The following is a 15,868-nucleotide window of genomic DNA, read 5'->3' on the forward strand; positions in this document are numbered from 1 at the left end:
GAAGGAAGGAGTTTGGGATACAGCCAAGAGGTCAGTCTCATTCTTCTTCGTCTGTTTATTGGTGGTTGGCAAAACAGCTTTGAGTTGCACCACCATCAATTGGAATCGACACTCTAAGTCAAACAGCTGCTGAGTCAAGTCAAACACCTAGTGGTAAAGTTTGGTATACTGGTCCAATCCAGCTTGGCATGGCTTCATATTAAACAGGTGAAATGTTTTCACCAGCACTAGCCTACCATCAGAGCAGAGTGCCAGTAGTGACAGGGACGAAGAAAGCAGTAGCACGGCACACTTATGGAGATTAATTTAGGCAATCAGATAGCTCAATCCAAGAAAAAAGGTGATAAAGTCATAATTTCTATGACACAGAGTCAGCTCCAAAATATAACATGATACACCAAATCCTGTGAAACATAAAAACACAAGTACAATGCTGACTGACAGCGAAGGATGGGTCAAAAAAGCAGCGCTCCTGGAAGTATAGTCCATCAGTTACCCACATGACATAATGTAAGCCATGAAGTAATAAATTGAGGTATTAAATAATATCTGTGTGAACTTACCTTATGTAGACCAGGAGTTTGTTTCCCATCACTACTTCCTCATCTGTTCAAGAAGGAAAAAAAAGCAGAGTTAAATATTTAAATGTGCTTTTTCAAACTTAAAATACTCCTGAGAGCCATAAAACAGATGGTGTGAACTCTGGAGAATGTGGTATCCAGCCTTACCTGTTAGGCTCCTCCCTGCTCGTAGTGGTGGACTAATCACAGCAAAAAGTTTCTGAAATATAGACATCAAGTTTACAACATGGAGGGGAATGTTATCAATTACTGTTTGGAATCTGATGTAAGGTTCCTATTAAAAAGATGTATTAGTTGACAAAAAAACTGTAAACATAAAAAAAACAAAAAAACAATTCTTCTTTTAGGAATGAATTAACAGAATATTTAAATACTTTATGTCAGCAATCAAAAAGGAAATGGGAGGCTGTGGTTGTAGTTCAATTCACTATAGGCTATAACCTGTTAACTTATCATTATGAAGTAAATGTTAATTGCACAATGTGAACATTCAGAAAACAGTCAATTTAATCTCTATGGTCAAAATTCGTCAGAATAACAAATTCTGACAAATGTGTGTAATTGTTGATCACATTTTTCTCCACTCCACTGAGGCAGCTCCAGTTATAAATGACTCTCATAAACCTAGTGTGACTTAATTCAATTATTTTTAGTGCCAGCAAGGACTGTGGTCTGAGAAGAGTCATAGTTTGGCATGGCTTTTACCATAAGTGTCTTAACGTGCATATTTCATTAATTGAGCTAGCTACACTGCAAGCAGCGATGAACTGGCCCGAGCAGAGTGCACTGCAAATTATTTGTTTCCTACCAAGATAAAAAAAAACTTTAGATTTAGAAGTGTTAAATAATTTAGCTTGTTTTAAAATTTCTTATTTTAAGTGTTCAACGCGCTTATTTCTAGATTTAATAATCTTAATTTAATAAATCTTGTCAGGTGAAATTATCATGTAGCAAGATCATTTCCCTCAGATTTATTGTTTTTATCTTGTTTTTAGACACACCTTTTTTGCAGTGTAGTGTCAGCCTGCTTTGTTGATTGATAATAATGTAGAAAAGTTTTGCTGTAACATATGCTAGCCAGCTAACTCGCTAGTAAACTTACTAAACACAGCTGCAATTTCAGAAAGAGGAGCAGGTAGAAAGCAGGAGAACACAAGGTGTAAGTGAGTCAAGAGCGGATGGTAAGTTCATATCAGAGTGGCAACTGAACAATTGAATAGTTATTTTAACATTCAATTAGAATTAATTTTTATACTATTTGATTTATATTCGACTATTGTTCAAAAACATTGTTCAAATGGATTTGTACTTTTTTTTCACATCTTGCTATTTAAGTTAAGTCCCACTGAAATGAAACACATTCCACTGATAAAAACTCTAACATGATATAAGAACCTTTGTCGGAGGACTTACCTCCATAGGTGTAATGTAGTCATTCATACCGCTGTTGAAAACGTAGATCATTGCATCATAGAGTTGGTTCTCCCAACACACTTGAACCACCTTCAAATACAAACACAAACCCTTGTAAAAATCATACCAGGTGAAATGTATGAATGCAATATTTACTCTCGACACGGTCATGATACAGACAGGCAGACACTTACTATCTCTCTCACAGACAGACACACGCACACGCACACACACACACACACACACACACACACACACTAGAGGTGGGAGAAAATACAGCATAGTGTCACAATACTTTGCGTGGCAATATTATATTGATTCATGGCAACCAAGTATCGATATTGTAGTGGTCCGGTGCCGTCAGTATTTTCGCTGTTTTTGTTTTTTCTGGGGGCTGTAGCTGGTTCACTTTAGGAATATACTGGATATACTGGTATCATATGAAACTAGGAGATCTCAGGAATCTATAGGCACCATGTGTGTCAGGCTATCATGTTGGGAAGTTGTCCAGGCTTTTTTTTAAATGCCTTTAAAAATCAGAGCAGTGAAGCTTAAAGTTTTTGAAAGTTTGATAAAATGCTGCAGTTGTTGTCGTCCACACTGAATACTTTGTTGATCAGTCTGTGGGTTTGACTCTCATTGTGGAGAAGTAAAAAGACTGAAGTGAATGAATAGACTGAAAGTTTTCTCTTTTTGGACAAAACAATTCTTGATTGAATTTAATTTTGTGGACACAAAATGCAGCTAAACAGTTAAATTGCAATATATTGTATCGCAATAATCACCATATCACAAATGCTTAAAATCGCAGTAATATTGTATTGTGACTCAAGTATCAGGATAAAATTGATCGTTGGGACTGAGGGGTGATTCACACCTCTAACACACGTACCTGCTGTATGTCTAGGCTGGTCACATCCAGATGGACAATGCACCTTTCCAAGCTGTCCATCATACCATTGCCGTGGTAATGGGCCAGGAGGTCCCTCATGATGGGCGTGGTGAGGTGGCCAAGGCGGTCCGCAACAATGTAAGACTCCAGTGATTCCAGAAAGACACCTTTGGCAACCATGTTCTCAACCAGCCGAGCATACAGCTGGTTGAACATCAGGTCGCTGCATGCACGCACGCACACACGCACACACACACACAAATAAGAAATAAAAAAACAGGACAAAATGGCTCACAAAGAAATAACAGATTATGATAATAATAACTTTTCTGTTTTTGAACCAAATGTGTGTTACCAGGCAGTGTGCACAGATGGAGCTTCCCTCCCTGTCATAAGAGGGCCTGAAATCTTCTGGATGGTGACCAAGCAGACAATGATGACGGGGCTTCACACATTGGTGACACAGAGATAAGCTAAACCGGTCATCCATACACACTGCCCACACTGAGGTAACACACAGTTAGTTCAAAAACACAAAGGCTCTTTAACAGTCTATTTGCTAAGTTTCATTTAGTTTTTATAGAGGAACTACTCAAATGAGTACAGAGCTCAAGACAATACTGGTTTTGCTTATTTCCACCTTTTGTCCATCCAAGTGCTGACACACAAAAAAATCTGCATTGCTGACTTATTTGTAAACAATAACCTATAGACTTGTCATTTGGATGGTACTGACATATTCACCGACATAAATATTGATTTTTCAGAAATTTAAAAAAAGGAGTTTATGGTTATCCATTGTGTGATCCTGTCATCCATTTTGTCAACCTTTACTTGTTTTTACAAGTCACAATACACTACTTCCCATCATTCCATTAGTCCCTTATGGTATGATGGTCTTACTTCACCAATGAATGGATATACACTTACGCCCTCTTTAGCAGCAGGCAGTAATCCACCAGGACTGGAACCACATCCTGAACACACCACAGAGACGGAGATAGAGGCCAGGGAGAGAGAGAGAGAGAGAGAGAGAGAGAGAGAGAGAGAGAGAGAGAGAGAGATTAGCTCGCTAACACAGATAACATTAGCTCGCTAACGTATAGCTAACATTAGCTTGCTAACAGCCAACAGGGGTCATTGTGAATGCTGAGATCTCAGCTTCTGACTGACAATCTTGATATGCTGCTCTTCCTGAAAAAACTAAAAATCATGTAGATGTAAAATCTATTTATTTCTCACTTTCAGAATACGTATATTTCCAAAAATTTTCAAGTATTCTTTTAACAATTCTGGCTTGTTTTTATAATTGTCGGACAAGATGGGCAATGATAGTTTAGTGCTGACACTGGAGCCCCTTTTTTTGTCTAGACTCTCACTGCATTGGCCAAGCTCCTAGATTCCATAACTCTGATTCTGTGGCAGACTGGACACTGTAAGGCATGTAGGCTTACTTGGAAATGTTGCTCCATTACTTGGATCTTGCCTTGTTCTGGACACTTCTTCAAAGCATGCTCTGCAAACTGGAAAAGGATCTCCACCATCTGCACACACAGGGAGAGTTAAAAGTTAAACAATGACTGGTCAGCAGGTAGATTTAATAAAACAGGCAGTGGTTTTCTGTTCTTACCTTGTCAGCTACCACTCCCTTCCTTTTCAACGGATCTCCGAACAGGCCTAAAATAAAAATATCCATATTATTCTGATGAAGAATTTAAAAAAATAATTTGATTGCATGCTGAAGCATACATATTGACATTGTGCCATTCACCAGCCATTCCTAATAAGATATTTCTTCTTAAAAGCCAGGTTCAAGTTTCTGATCTGGTGAGGATTTGTTCTTCAGTAAGAATCTACACATACTCAAAAGCATACTTACGCATATCAACATGCTGAATTGTTTGTGAAAAATTATTATTATTGCATTTTATAATACTTTTGAATAATGATTTAACAAAACTAGAATTTAACCACCCCCTTCAGATCTGTTCCCAAATTTTAATTACAAATGCTCCCGCGCTTACCACAGTAGAGACTTTGTGGTAGAGAATCATATCTCTATATCTAGGCCTATACATCACTAATGATATGGACCAATGCACCAGAGAATCTAAGTTTTCTCACAGGAGAAATGAGCAGTAAGCCTAAACATGAATTAGCCAAAGTAAGTAAAAAGACCAACAGGTAAGTTTTAAGGACTAGTTATTAAATCAACTGTTTGTATGAAGAGAAAATAAAGATAATATTAAACATAATACATTATACAATACTATATATTGCTTCCCTTTTACATTTCTGAGCTTTATTTAGCTTTGCTTGCCACTTGCATCCACCAAACAGGATTACATCACTTTCTTTGTACTTACACATAGTAATGATTATGAACTAATTACACTCTTCATTCTTATCTGGTTGTGTTTTCCTTCTCTTGCTCCTATGGTTATAGTTTTCATTTCTTTCATTTCGTTAATTATACATTAATTATCCATTATTTATTACTTATGTATCAATGGCGTAACCACGGGTGTGTCAGGGTGTGCTGGTGCCACCCACAGAGGCAGCTGGCACATCCAAAAAAATTGCCGTCAGATGATGCGTTGCGACACCTGGGCAGGTGTGCACCCATCAGGAGTGATTCTGATTTGCGCTCCTTGTGGATTATGATCCTTGACACACAGTTGGTCAAACTGAACAACCGCTTTCAGAGTGACTCTTATGGAATAATGAAGGCTGCTGCCTCACTGCTGCCTGCGCCTGACGCAATTTGCCAGCTGGACGCATTGCGCGCGTATTGCTCCACGCATTGCTCCAAAAATAAATACATCCTGCAATCGTGAAATTCTTTAAACAGAATACCAGCCGAGGATATTTAATCTTGTTGTCTTCTGCTGTTTACTGTTATCCAGCTCCGACACCGGAGCGCCAGCGTCTCCTCCACCAGCGGTTCTGCCCGAATAGAAACATTTCCAATCAGCGCTGCCACACACTCCTCTGACTAGGACATCATTATTAGTAAATGTAAAGAGGTGAATAATATATCTCCATCATAATAATAGCAATATTCGGATATTATATAGATTATTAGGCTTTATATATCAAGATGTAATTACTCAAACTTTGCCGGGAGTTTAATGGTCCGCTACTTTGCTGACAGCAGCACTGATTTCCTTCTTTTTCACTTTTTTTGCTGCCAAACAAAACCAGTTTGTTATGTTGCAGCTGTTGGACGTCAGCGTTTCACTTTCTGACTCTGAGAAATTACTCTTCTTTTGGAATTAAAACAAACTTACAATGTTTTAACATTGTTTACCTCCTTCAACCAAAAAGCTGTGAAAACGTCTAAGTCCGTGCTCCAAATGTAAAATATTCACTGAACTTGTTTGAGTTTATAACTACAAGTACTTTTATTTCATAAACCTCTGTCGCTGCGTATTTCTGTAATTAGGGCCACGGGGCAATCGCACCGAGCACTATTGTTATACTGTGGATTTTTTCTTCTTCCTCTTCCGGACGCAATTTCGTCCCGCTACTAGTCCTACAACTTGAAGAGTTGCAGGACAAATTATATATCAAAACGTGCGGTTTGATTGGGATCGGTGTGCAATTTTGCATTGAAATGAATGGGATGGCCGAAAAAAAATGAGCAAAAAAGAACAATAATTGGATATTTTTAAACGTCTACTTCTCCGGCATAATTTCACCCAGAGACTCCATTTAAACTTTAAACAGTAGACACAAGTCTTGCGTATCTGTGTATTAATCCACGTTTCGATAGGTCATATAGTTTTTTATCAATCCCTGTTCAATGACTATGATCATTTTTGGAGAAATTCTGAGATTATAATGGGTGTGTATTGCACGGAATGTTCGTGTCACAGTGTGTGATGTCATCGCTCAGAGTGTAGAGGGAGAGAAAAAATTGTCAAAAAATAAATTTGAAAACTGCGCTCCAGGCAGCAAATTCCACTCTTTATTCTTTATTAATTATTTATACATAGAAACGTAGGAAAATTTGTCTTCTCACTCACAATCCTCTGATAAAGCTGTCAGAGTTATAGTTTGGGCGTAGGACGCACAGATGCGCCACCAACACGCACCAACAGCCTCATTGGCTCCCATATTAAAAACGCAGGAAGATTTCTGAAGAAGGGAGATGTAATAGTTTTTTTTAGATCGCTCTAACAAAGCTATTTTTTCATTTTTCTGAAAAAAAAACCATATGTAGACATTCAGGAAGAACTCAGGACGCTCAAAGTGAAGTCGGATCAATGATATGTATTATGGTTTTGCCAAAAATGCTTTCTGTTCCACCTCAGGCTGCTGTCACTCTTCCGGGACATTGGCAGATGTCAGTCAATTCTGTTGATTGCTTTGATCTTTGATGTGATTACAGTTACAGATACACGCACACACACACACACACACATGCACGTAAGCGCGCACACTCCTCACATATGTATACACATGCTTCAAACGCACGCACGCACGCACGCACACACACGCACACACACACGCACACACACACACACACACACACACACGTAACTTTATGTGATTTTAATTACACACACACAGACACACACACACTTTTTGAGGTTAAAGGGCATAGTTCTCTCAAGAATCTCATCATAGTGTACACACACCGGTAATAGGCCCTTTCAGAATTTCCCCAGAGGAAATTTTCTAGTTATGTTTGATGTTTGTTTGTGACTATTTTAGTTTAAATGTTATTTAATGTGTTAAAGTTCTTATTTATTATTGTTTTATTTATTTATTTAGTTATTTAGGTTGGTTTTGTGATTTTATTGTTGTTGTTCTTTTTCTTTTCTTTTTTTTACTGTGTTTGTCAATTTATGATTTATGTTGTGTTTTGTTGAAATTAATAAAAAAAAATTAGGTGTATTTTGCTTAAAATAGCAAAATTATCTGCCAATGGAACAAGAAAATTTGGCTTGTCAAGACTTTCCAAAACAAGTAAAAAATATCTAATATCCTTCTCATTTTTTTCTAAAGCATTTCTAGATCTTTTCCTGGATTTTCTAGATTTTTTCTAGGTCAGCTTCTAGATTTTGCTAGATCCTTTTAATTTTTCTAAAAAAAAAAAATTGATATTGATATTGATATTCCTAGTTCTTCTGAGAGCTTTTCTAGATTCTAGATTGATTATTTTATTAGATTTTTCTTGATCCTTCTCTAGATTTTTCTAAAGTATTTCTAGATATTTCTAGATCTTTTTCTAGATTTTTTAGATATTTTTTCTAGAATCTAGAAATGCTTTAGAAGAATCTAGAGAAGGATCAAGAAAAATCTAGAAAAGATTTAGAAAAATTAAAAGGATCTAGAAAAATCTAGAAAACGATCTAGAAATGCTCTTGTAAAACCTAGAAAAAGAAAAAATCAGAAAATGATTTTAAAAAATCTAGAATATGATCTAGAAAACAAATATCGGGAAAATCCAGAAAAAGATCTAGAAATATCTAGAAATGCTTTCTCAAGAAGGATTAATAAAAATCTAGAAAATAATCACGAAAAATCTAGAAAAGCTCTAGATCTCTAGGTTTTTTTCAATCTCACTTTCTAGAGTTTTCTAGATCCTTCTCTAAGTTTTTCTAAAGCTTTTCTAGATTTTTCTTGATTATTTTCTAGATTTTTCTTGATCCTTCTCTAGATTTTTTGAAAGCATTTCTAGATATTTCTAGATCTTTTTCTGGATTTTCTGGATTTTTTTTTCTAGAATCTAGAAATGCTTTAGAAAAATCTAGAGAAAGATCAAGAAAAATCTAGAAAATTATCTAGAAATGCTCTTGTAAAACTTGGAAAAAATCCAGAAAATGATTTCTTTTTAAATCTAGAATATGATCTAGAAAACAAATATCTAGAAAATCCATAATTTACAAGAGCATTTCTAGATAATTTTCTAGATTTTTCTTGATCTTTCTCTAGATTTTTCTAAAGCATTTCTAGATTCTAGAAAAAAAAATCCAGAAAATCCAGAAAAAGATCTAGAAATATCTAGAAATGCTTTCGAAAACTCTAGAGAAGGATTAAGAAAAATCTAGAAAAGATTTCAAAAAATTAAAAGGATCTAGAAAAATCTAGAAAATGATCTAGAAATGCTCTTGTAAAAACTAGGGAAAAAATCCAGAAAAAGATTTTTTTTAAATCTAGAATATGATCTAGAAAATCCAGAAAAAGATCAAGAAATATCTAGAAATGCTTTTTGAAAAATCTAGTGAAAGATTAAGAAAAATCTAGAAAATAATCAAGAAAAATCTAGAAAAGCTCTAGATCTCTAGATTTTTTTTCAATATCACCTAGGTTGTTCTAGATCCTTCTCTAAATTTTTCTAAAGCTTTTCTAGATATTTCTAGACTTTTTTCTCAATTTATTTCCTAGTTTTTTCCTGGTATGTTCGTGTCACAGTGTGTGACATCATCGCAAGAGTGTAGAGGGAGAGAAAAAATTGTCAATTGTCATCCTCTTTTTGGCCATATTGCGTCCTTCGCTGTCGTAAACTCTGAAGGCGAGTCTTCTGAATCGGGTATATATCAGGGCGTGACATTTAAATGATGCTCGTTTCGAGCCGCCACATTTATCAACAGCCGATCTTTTTTTTTTGATTGGCGAGATACGATCCTTTGATAAATCCCACGTGAACCCTATCATAAGACCAAATATACACTCAGATCTGCGCTGGTTTCTACGCTCGCTTGATAAATGAGGGCCACTGTGTTTGGGCAACTCATCAAGAGTAAAGTTGACGGGGGACATCAGTTCTCGTCCCTTATTGAAGTCTTGGATTCATGTAACAAAGATGTTTTTCCCAACATGAACGTATTCTGTTGTCACTGCCTGTCACAAGTTGCTCTGTGGAGCACCTGTTTTCAGTTGTGAACAGGATTAAATCAACCAGCAGAGACTTAACAGCATTTCTTTGCTCATGTTTGAAAAAGAGCTCGCGGAGAAACTGGACTCTAATGAAATAATAAATGCGTTCAAGGCCAAGCCACGCCGTCTCGCCCTGTAAATTCAGAGCTGCGCAATGCGCACAGGTGAGCGCAATATCGTTGTGTCCTTTACTCTGCTGCTAAGCCCAATGTGTTCAGATGATTAAATAGTGTTTTTGATCACACGTAATGTGGATACGTTTTGGCTCCGTGCATGAGTATGTGCATGAATGTTATATTTCACGATGTCCATCTCATTGGGCACGCAATGTCTGTGTGTGTTGTGTTTTTGCGATGTGCTTTTTCTATTATTTTGTTATGCTGGGCTTACACCAAACGATTTCCGCAGTCCCAGACTAAAAACTGAAAGTCTTTAGTAAATCTAGGAGTTTTACTGGAGTCACGGCACTCCCGTCATCTCCATCGTTAAATTTAGGGTAGTAATCTGCTGTTTCATATCAGTCTTTTCCTAGTCTTGGGTTCGGATCATATCAAACGTGCTAGATACGATCGCAATTCTCAGTGATGTAACACAATCAACAACCAATATATGAGCGGGGAAAAGGTCTGTAACGCCCGCCAATGTAATAATGTCCGCAAACGTAATAAACCACAAACGTAATAAAAATCTGCAGCTTTTAATGTAATAATCCCACAAACGTAATACATTTTCCACAAACGTAATAACCGCTGCCTACTACAAACGTAACACGCGATTTCCCACAAATGTAATAACTATTACGTTTGCAGGGATTTATTACGTTTGTGGGGAAGTGAAAATCTTCAACTTTCAAGATTGTAATAACTTCCCACAAATGTAATAACGCAATGAATAATGGTCGTGGTTGTTGTTGTTTGTTTGTTTGCCTATACACACTATACTAATACTGAGCATGGGTGCAAAATCCAGTTGATGGCTCTCCGCTCCGCTATCACACAACACCCCCCACCCCCCGCAAGCACGCTCCTTTTCAGTTCACAAAATTATTTTATGTTTAAACAGAATTCTTTCTTTGCATATGCAATCTCTCTCTCTCTCTCTCTCTCTCTCTCTCACACACACACACACACACACACACACACACACCGCTGTCTGCGGTGCTGAACCAAAGAAGCCCTGACCCACGCATCAGTAGGTACCTGTCAAATCTATCGATTTAAAAGCAAATTTGAATTGAATTGAATTAATAAACCTTTAGGTTCGTATTTAGACTGATGAGTGTTGTGTTTACAAACGAGCAATAAATCCAGATTTCTTCATATTTTTTTGCCAACGGGAATTTGAAATTAAATCTCTCTCTCTTTTCTCAAGGAAATAATTTTTTATCAAGCTATCTCCCTCTGTCAACCACAATCTGTCTCTGTCAATAAATTCTTTTCAGCCATGTCAATAAACAGGTAGGGGAAAACCGTCCGGCCTAACGTTATTGGCCGCGTTTCCCAGATTCGCTCTTAGCGCTTAAGAAGCTCTTAAGCGCTAAGAGCGTCTTAGGGACGCTCTTAAGAGCGCTGTGAAAGAAGGAAGTGTTTCCCAGAGTCGTTCTTAGCTTAAGAAGATCTTTCACTAAGAAGGAAGTGTAAGATCGCCCTGACCCACTCTTAACAGCCTTCTTAGCGACCAAACGCTCAGTGCCGCCGCATCAGGGAAAGTTATATCGGACACAAAAGAATACTAAAACCCTGCGTAATGATGAATGTGCGCTCATAGCTGCAGAACATTGACGCAAGAAAAATAATAGCATAAGAAGAAAAATAACGATATAAAAATAAAGAATTGCCCATGTGTTCCTGTAGCTACATAAATAAAATAAATCATCATTACTATCACTCTTTACGTTTTCACACACATTCGGCATCTGCATATGAGTTTACAGTAGCTATAAAAACATCAACAACCCTGTGGTATTTCACAGATATGAGGGAAACTGACAGGTGTAATTGAACTCAGCTCATCAAGAGGGTCTCCACCTGCAAGTCTATATAAAGGCGTTGCCGAAGTCCACGCGTGTGAGACACCATGGCTGCAATACAGCATATTCTCGCTGCGAACCAACAGAGTCGCCGTGCGCGAAGCCAGACGGTTTATATAAACGCTTATGTGCGTCAGCACTTCTCCCCACTCGACGTGCTGTCGGACCGGGCTGTCCAGTCGTTGGAGGAGATCCACCGCCTCGTCACGCTCGTGTCACCACACATCCAGAGGGCAACCCGCTGCAATTTTGCCCTCAGCCCGGAGGTGCAACTCTTGGCCGCGCTGCGTTTTTACGCAGTGGGGAGCTTCCTGGAGGTGGTGGGGGACGGCACCGGCCTCAGCAAGGCACCGGTTTCACGGAGTGTGGCAGCCGTGACACCGATCCTCCTGCGCCATGCCCGGAGACACATCAGGATGCCCACCACGCGGGACGAGGTCCGCCAGTGGGGTATATATGCGTTAATGGCTTGATTACTACTCGGATACACCTGTTAGCTGTGATCACACACACACACACACACACACACACACACACACACACACACACACACACACACACACGTAGCCTTATTGCACAGGTGTGTGGGGTGACTTAAGCGCTGATAAAGTGGTGGGTGATCGATTTGCCTGGCATCGATTGATTTATATTTCAGCACCACGGCGGTGGACAGCTCCCACTAAGAGCTTCTTAAGAAGCTTCTTTGGCGGGATCTTAAGAAGGCAGTAAAGAACGCATCTGGGAAACACCCCTATCTTAGCGCTCCTTCTTAGCCGAACCCTTCTTAAGAGCCTTCTTAAGTCCTTAAGAACGAGCGAATCTGGGAAACGCGGCCATAGTGTTTAGTGAGGATAAAAAATATCCAGTTGTTACTGGCCTGTTGTACTGTGCATTGTTTTAGTTCACCAAGTTCATTTGATATATTACCATCAACCTCTTGAGAAACTGTTTTACTGTAGAAGCTCAGTTGGGTTTGTCTGTGGTTCTACACACAGTGGTGCTATAAACAGTTCCCCCCATACGGTTCAGTTCAGTGAGTTTGACAGGGGATACAATCAGTGTCTTGTTTTGCTTTTCAAATTTGCATTTTTTGCACTTGGTTTTGTAATAAAATTATTAATAAATCTGGATTAATTGCTTGTTTGTATACACAACACTTAGTCTAAATAGACAATAATCTGACAATCAGTTCAATTCAAATTTATTGGTATGAATGCCACAACAACAATATTCCCAAAGCACAATACGGTTCCGTGTGTGTGTGCGTGCGTGCGTGCGTGTGTGTTATGTTATTAACTGGACCACCCCCCACCCCCCCTTATTTTTTCTGATTATTCGTGTTGCTTGTGTAGACACACCTGATTTCAGACCAGACTAGAGTAGTTGCTTCTTTACGCACGGATGGCAGTAGCAACCTGATAGCGTGACAGTTGCTGGTTTGTCCCGTTGTCATGGCGACCAATGTAGTCCAGAGGAAGTCCGGTCGCTACAGTTTAACAGGACACTTGTTACAGCTTTACTAGTGTGTTTCCAGATATACCCAGGGGGCAAAACCCATATTTTTTGGAAAACTGACACGGAATGTTGTAAAAGGTTTCACACCAGAAATGATATCTAGGACCTTCAAGGATCACAACCTGGGTGGACAACCCGGTCAACTAGCTACTGGAAAGCTACAGGGGGCCAAAATCCCCCTTTTGGGGACATTTTCCTGGCGAAATTTTGTAAATGCAAATATTTAGGTACTACAAAGGCATAAATAGTCCTACAACTTTAAAATTTGGCAGAGAGTATCCTGACACATAGGGGAAAGCAGGAAAAAAAGATGCTGGGGTTTACTGCAACTCTAGTTTAAGATATCACCCTCAACATGCCAAAAAAGACAAAAAAAAGTACTGTTCGCCTGACAAATGCTCATGAAAATTCATATTTTTCAACACTTTATGTTGAGTATCTATACCTAACATATATATAGAAAACTTCCCTAATTCATAAGCTTCCATTTGAGTCCAAGATGGCCTTTCTACTAGCTACTGGAAAGCCATAGGGTGGGTCCAAACAATGCAACCCCTATTGTGAATAAAGAGTCAATTATGCGGATCAGACTCCATTCTATTTCTGAGTGGTTATTTGGAGATAGATTTGGAGAGATCATTCGATAAAAAACTGAGCCAACCTATCGAAAGAGCACAAAATACACTTTCAGATGATGCCTTGGTTAAGCAGCTTGGTTCCCACTAAAGCTACATGAGGGAACTGTGCATTTTGTGGTCTCCCCAAAATGAAAAAGCAGTGCACTTGTGGTCTTCTGGATTGCTTGCTGTTCAAAATAGGTAAATATGCTTAAAAAATTATTTCTTTATAAAATACTGAAGGATTTAAATTAATATTATATACAGAAGGACAGTATGTATGTTTGCCACCTATGCTAATTTTAGATTTTTTGATGTTTCAGAAACTGAGAACTGTTTCAGCTTGCTAGCAAGCTATTAAGCTAGCAGCTAACATTCAGCTAACATTCTGAAAGAAACTGTAAGTCCCTTGTACTGTATTTTTCATTTTATCAATATATATTATATATATATATATATATATATATATATATATATATATATATATATATATATATATATATATATATATATGTATATATATATATATATATATATATGTTTATCACTGATTGAGAGTATTCCATGTGATGTACCAACCATTTGTTGCAGTGCTGTATGGGATTGATGCCACACCATGATGTACACGATGAAACATCTATACTGTATTTAGCACAAGTAAAGAATAGAGTGAGTATATTGAGACAGGCTGCACTACATATGCTTCAATATATTTTTATAGAACATTATATTCAGTGGTGGCTAGTGGTGAAATTGATTGGGTGGGTTAACAAATAAATTATAAAGTAAAAGTAACTCTCTCTCTCTCTCCCTCTCTCTCTCACACACACACACGCGCGCGCCGTGATCCACCTCATTCATGTTAGCGCCTGCCATTTTTCTTCTTCTTCTTCTTCTTTTTCTCTCCATTCTTGTCATTGGTCTGAAAACAGCAGTATTGGGCTAAATGAAATCAGCCCAAATGACAAGTAAATCACGGGGGAGTGAAACGACACCTGTCAATAAGTTACCGGCCACCAGCCTGCTTCTAATTGGTCAGAACCGATCGGCCTGTGGGCTGAATGAAAGTAGCCCAAATGGACAGCAAATGGAGAGGGCGGGACATGGACGGGCCTGTCAATCATTTACACCCGGAAAATAAATTAGAGCACCCATTTAGAGATATCCATGTTTTCCTTTTAACTATTTGGTGCTTTTGCCACTTTAGATTTGACTAAAACTACATTACATTACATTACATTACATGTCATTTAGCAGACGCTTTTGTCCAAAGCGACTTACAATAAGTGCATTCAACCTGATGGTACTAGACATAGACCACAGGAATCAAGTAAGTACATAACTTTAAGAGCTAACTGTCATTGCTACAGGATACCAAAGAGGTTGGCTCCTTTCCTCGCAGCCACTGCTTATTGCAAATTATACACCTCTTCTTGGATTTAAATTTTTCAGTGTTTCGCCTGGTGAACCTGACATCATGGTGTGAGGAGCTGAATCCTGGATCAGCTAAATCTGATGCTTGTGCACTCACATCAGCTGAACGTCTCTTCTCAGCGTATTGGTAGCTCCTCTCATTTATGTACCAATTCCGACATTTTGGGTGCCACTTTGGTGCACTGTCTTCCCACCATTTTTCTGACACAGAATCATGGTGCAGTCTTTGGAAGACTTCATCTTGACGCGCATTAATGGCTTTTTTAAACTTGGATTTCGTTATGGGAGTAATAAAGTGTAGGTATGTATCAGACTGTCCTTGACATATGATACACTTTGTGTAGTCAGTGCTTTTGTCTTCACAACCCTTGCCACCAGACCATGTTTCAGCCGCATGGCAATATCTCCCACGTTTCTTTGGCTGGCTTGTCATCTTGCTACAAGAAGGAACATACAAAGAAATTACTCAAATTATATAATTGTAAATTTAAAGTAGTGG

The 15,868-nt window shown here is 38.2% G+C and overlaps 1 protein-coding gene and 1 long non-coding RNA gene across 3 annotated transcripts in view; one reads left to right on the plus strand and one right to left on the minus strand.

Moving 5' to 3' along the window:
• The window catches only part of vps8 (VPS8 subunit of CORVET complex), a 79,525-nt gene that overhangs the window by 20,664 nt on the left and 42,993 nt on the right, over nt 1-15,868 (minus strand). For both annotated transcript variants that reach the window (XM_059358964.1, XM_059358965.1), the window contains exons 18-24: nt 4,517-4,563; nt 4,341-4,430; nt 3,817-3,863; nt 2,887-3,109; nt 1,995-2,084; nt 729-780; nt 564-606 (exon numbers count right to left, since the gene is read on the minus strand). In XM_059358964.1, coding sequence (XP_059214947.1) covers nt 564-606; nt 729-780; nt 1,995-2,084; nt 2,887-3,109; nt 3,817-3,863; nt 4,341-4,430; nt 4,517-4,563 — 592 coding nt within the window. The remainder of the gene's footprint in view (nt 1-563; nt 607-728; nt 781-1,994; nt 2,085-2,886; nt 3,110-3,816; nt 3,864-4,340; nt 4,431-4,516; nt 4,564-15,868) is intronic.
• Nucleotides 14,082-14,735, plus strand: LOC131993180 (uncharacterized). The gene is made up of 3 exons (XR_009396287.1): nt 14,082-14,136; nt 14,259-14,335; nt 14,527-14,735. It is a non-coding gene; the product is annotated as an uncharacterized LOC131993180 (long non-coding RNA).

Source organism: Centropristis striata, chromosome 20 (assembly GCF_030273125.1).
Source record: "Centropristis striata isolate RG_2023a ecotype Rhode Island chromosome 20, C.striata_1.0, whole genome shotgun sequence".
Lineage (NCBI taxonomy): Eukaryota > Metazoa > Chordata > Actinopteri > Perciformes > Serranidae > Centropristis > Centropristis striata.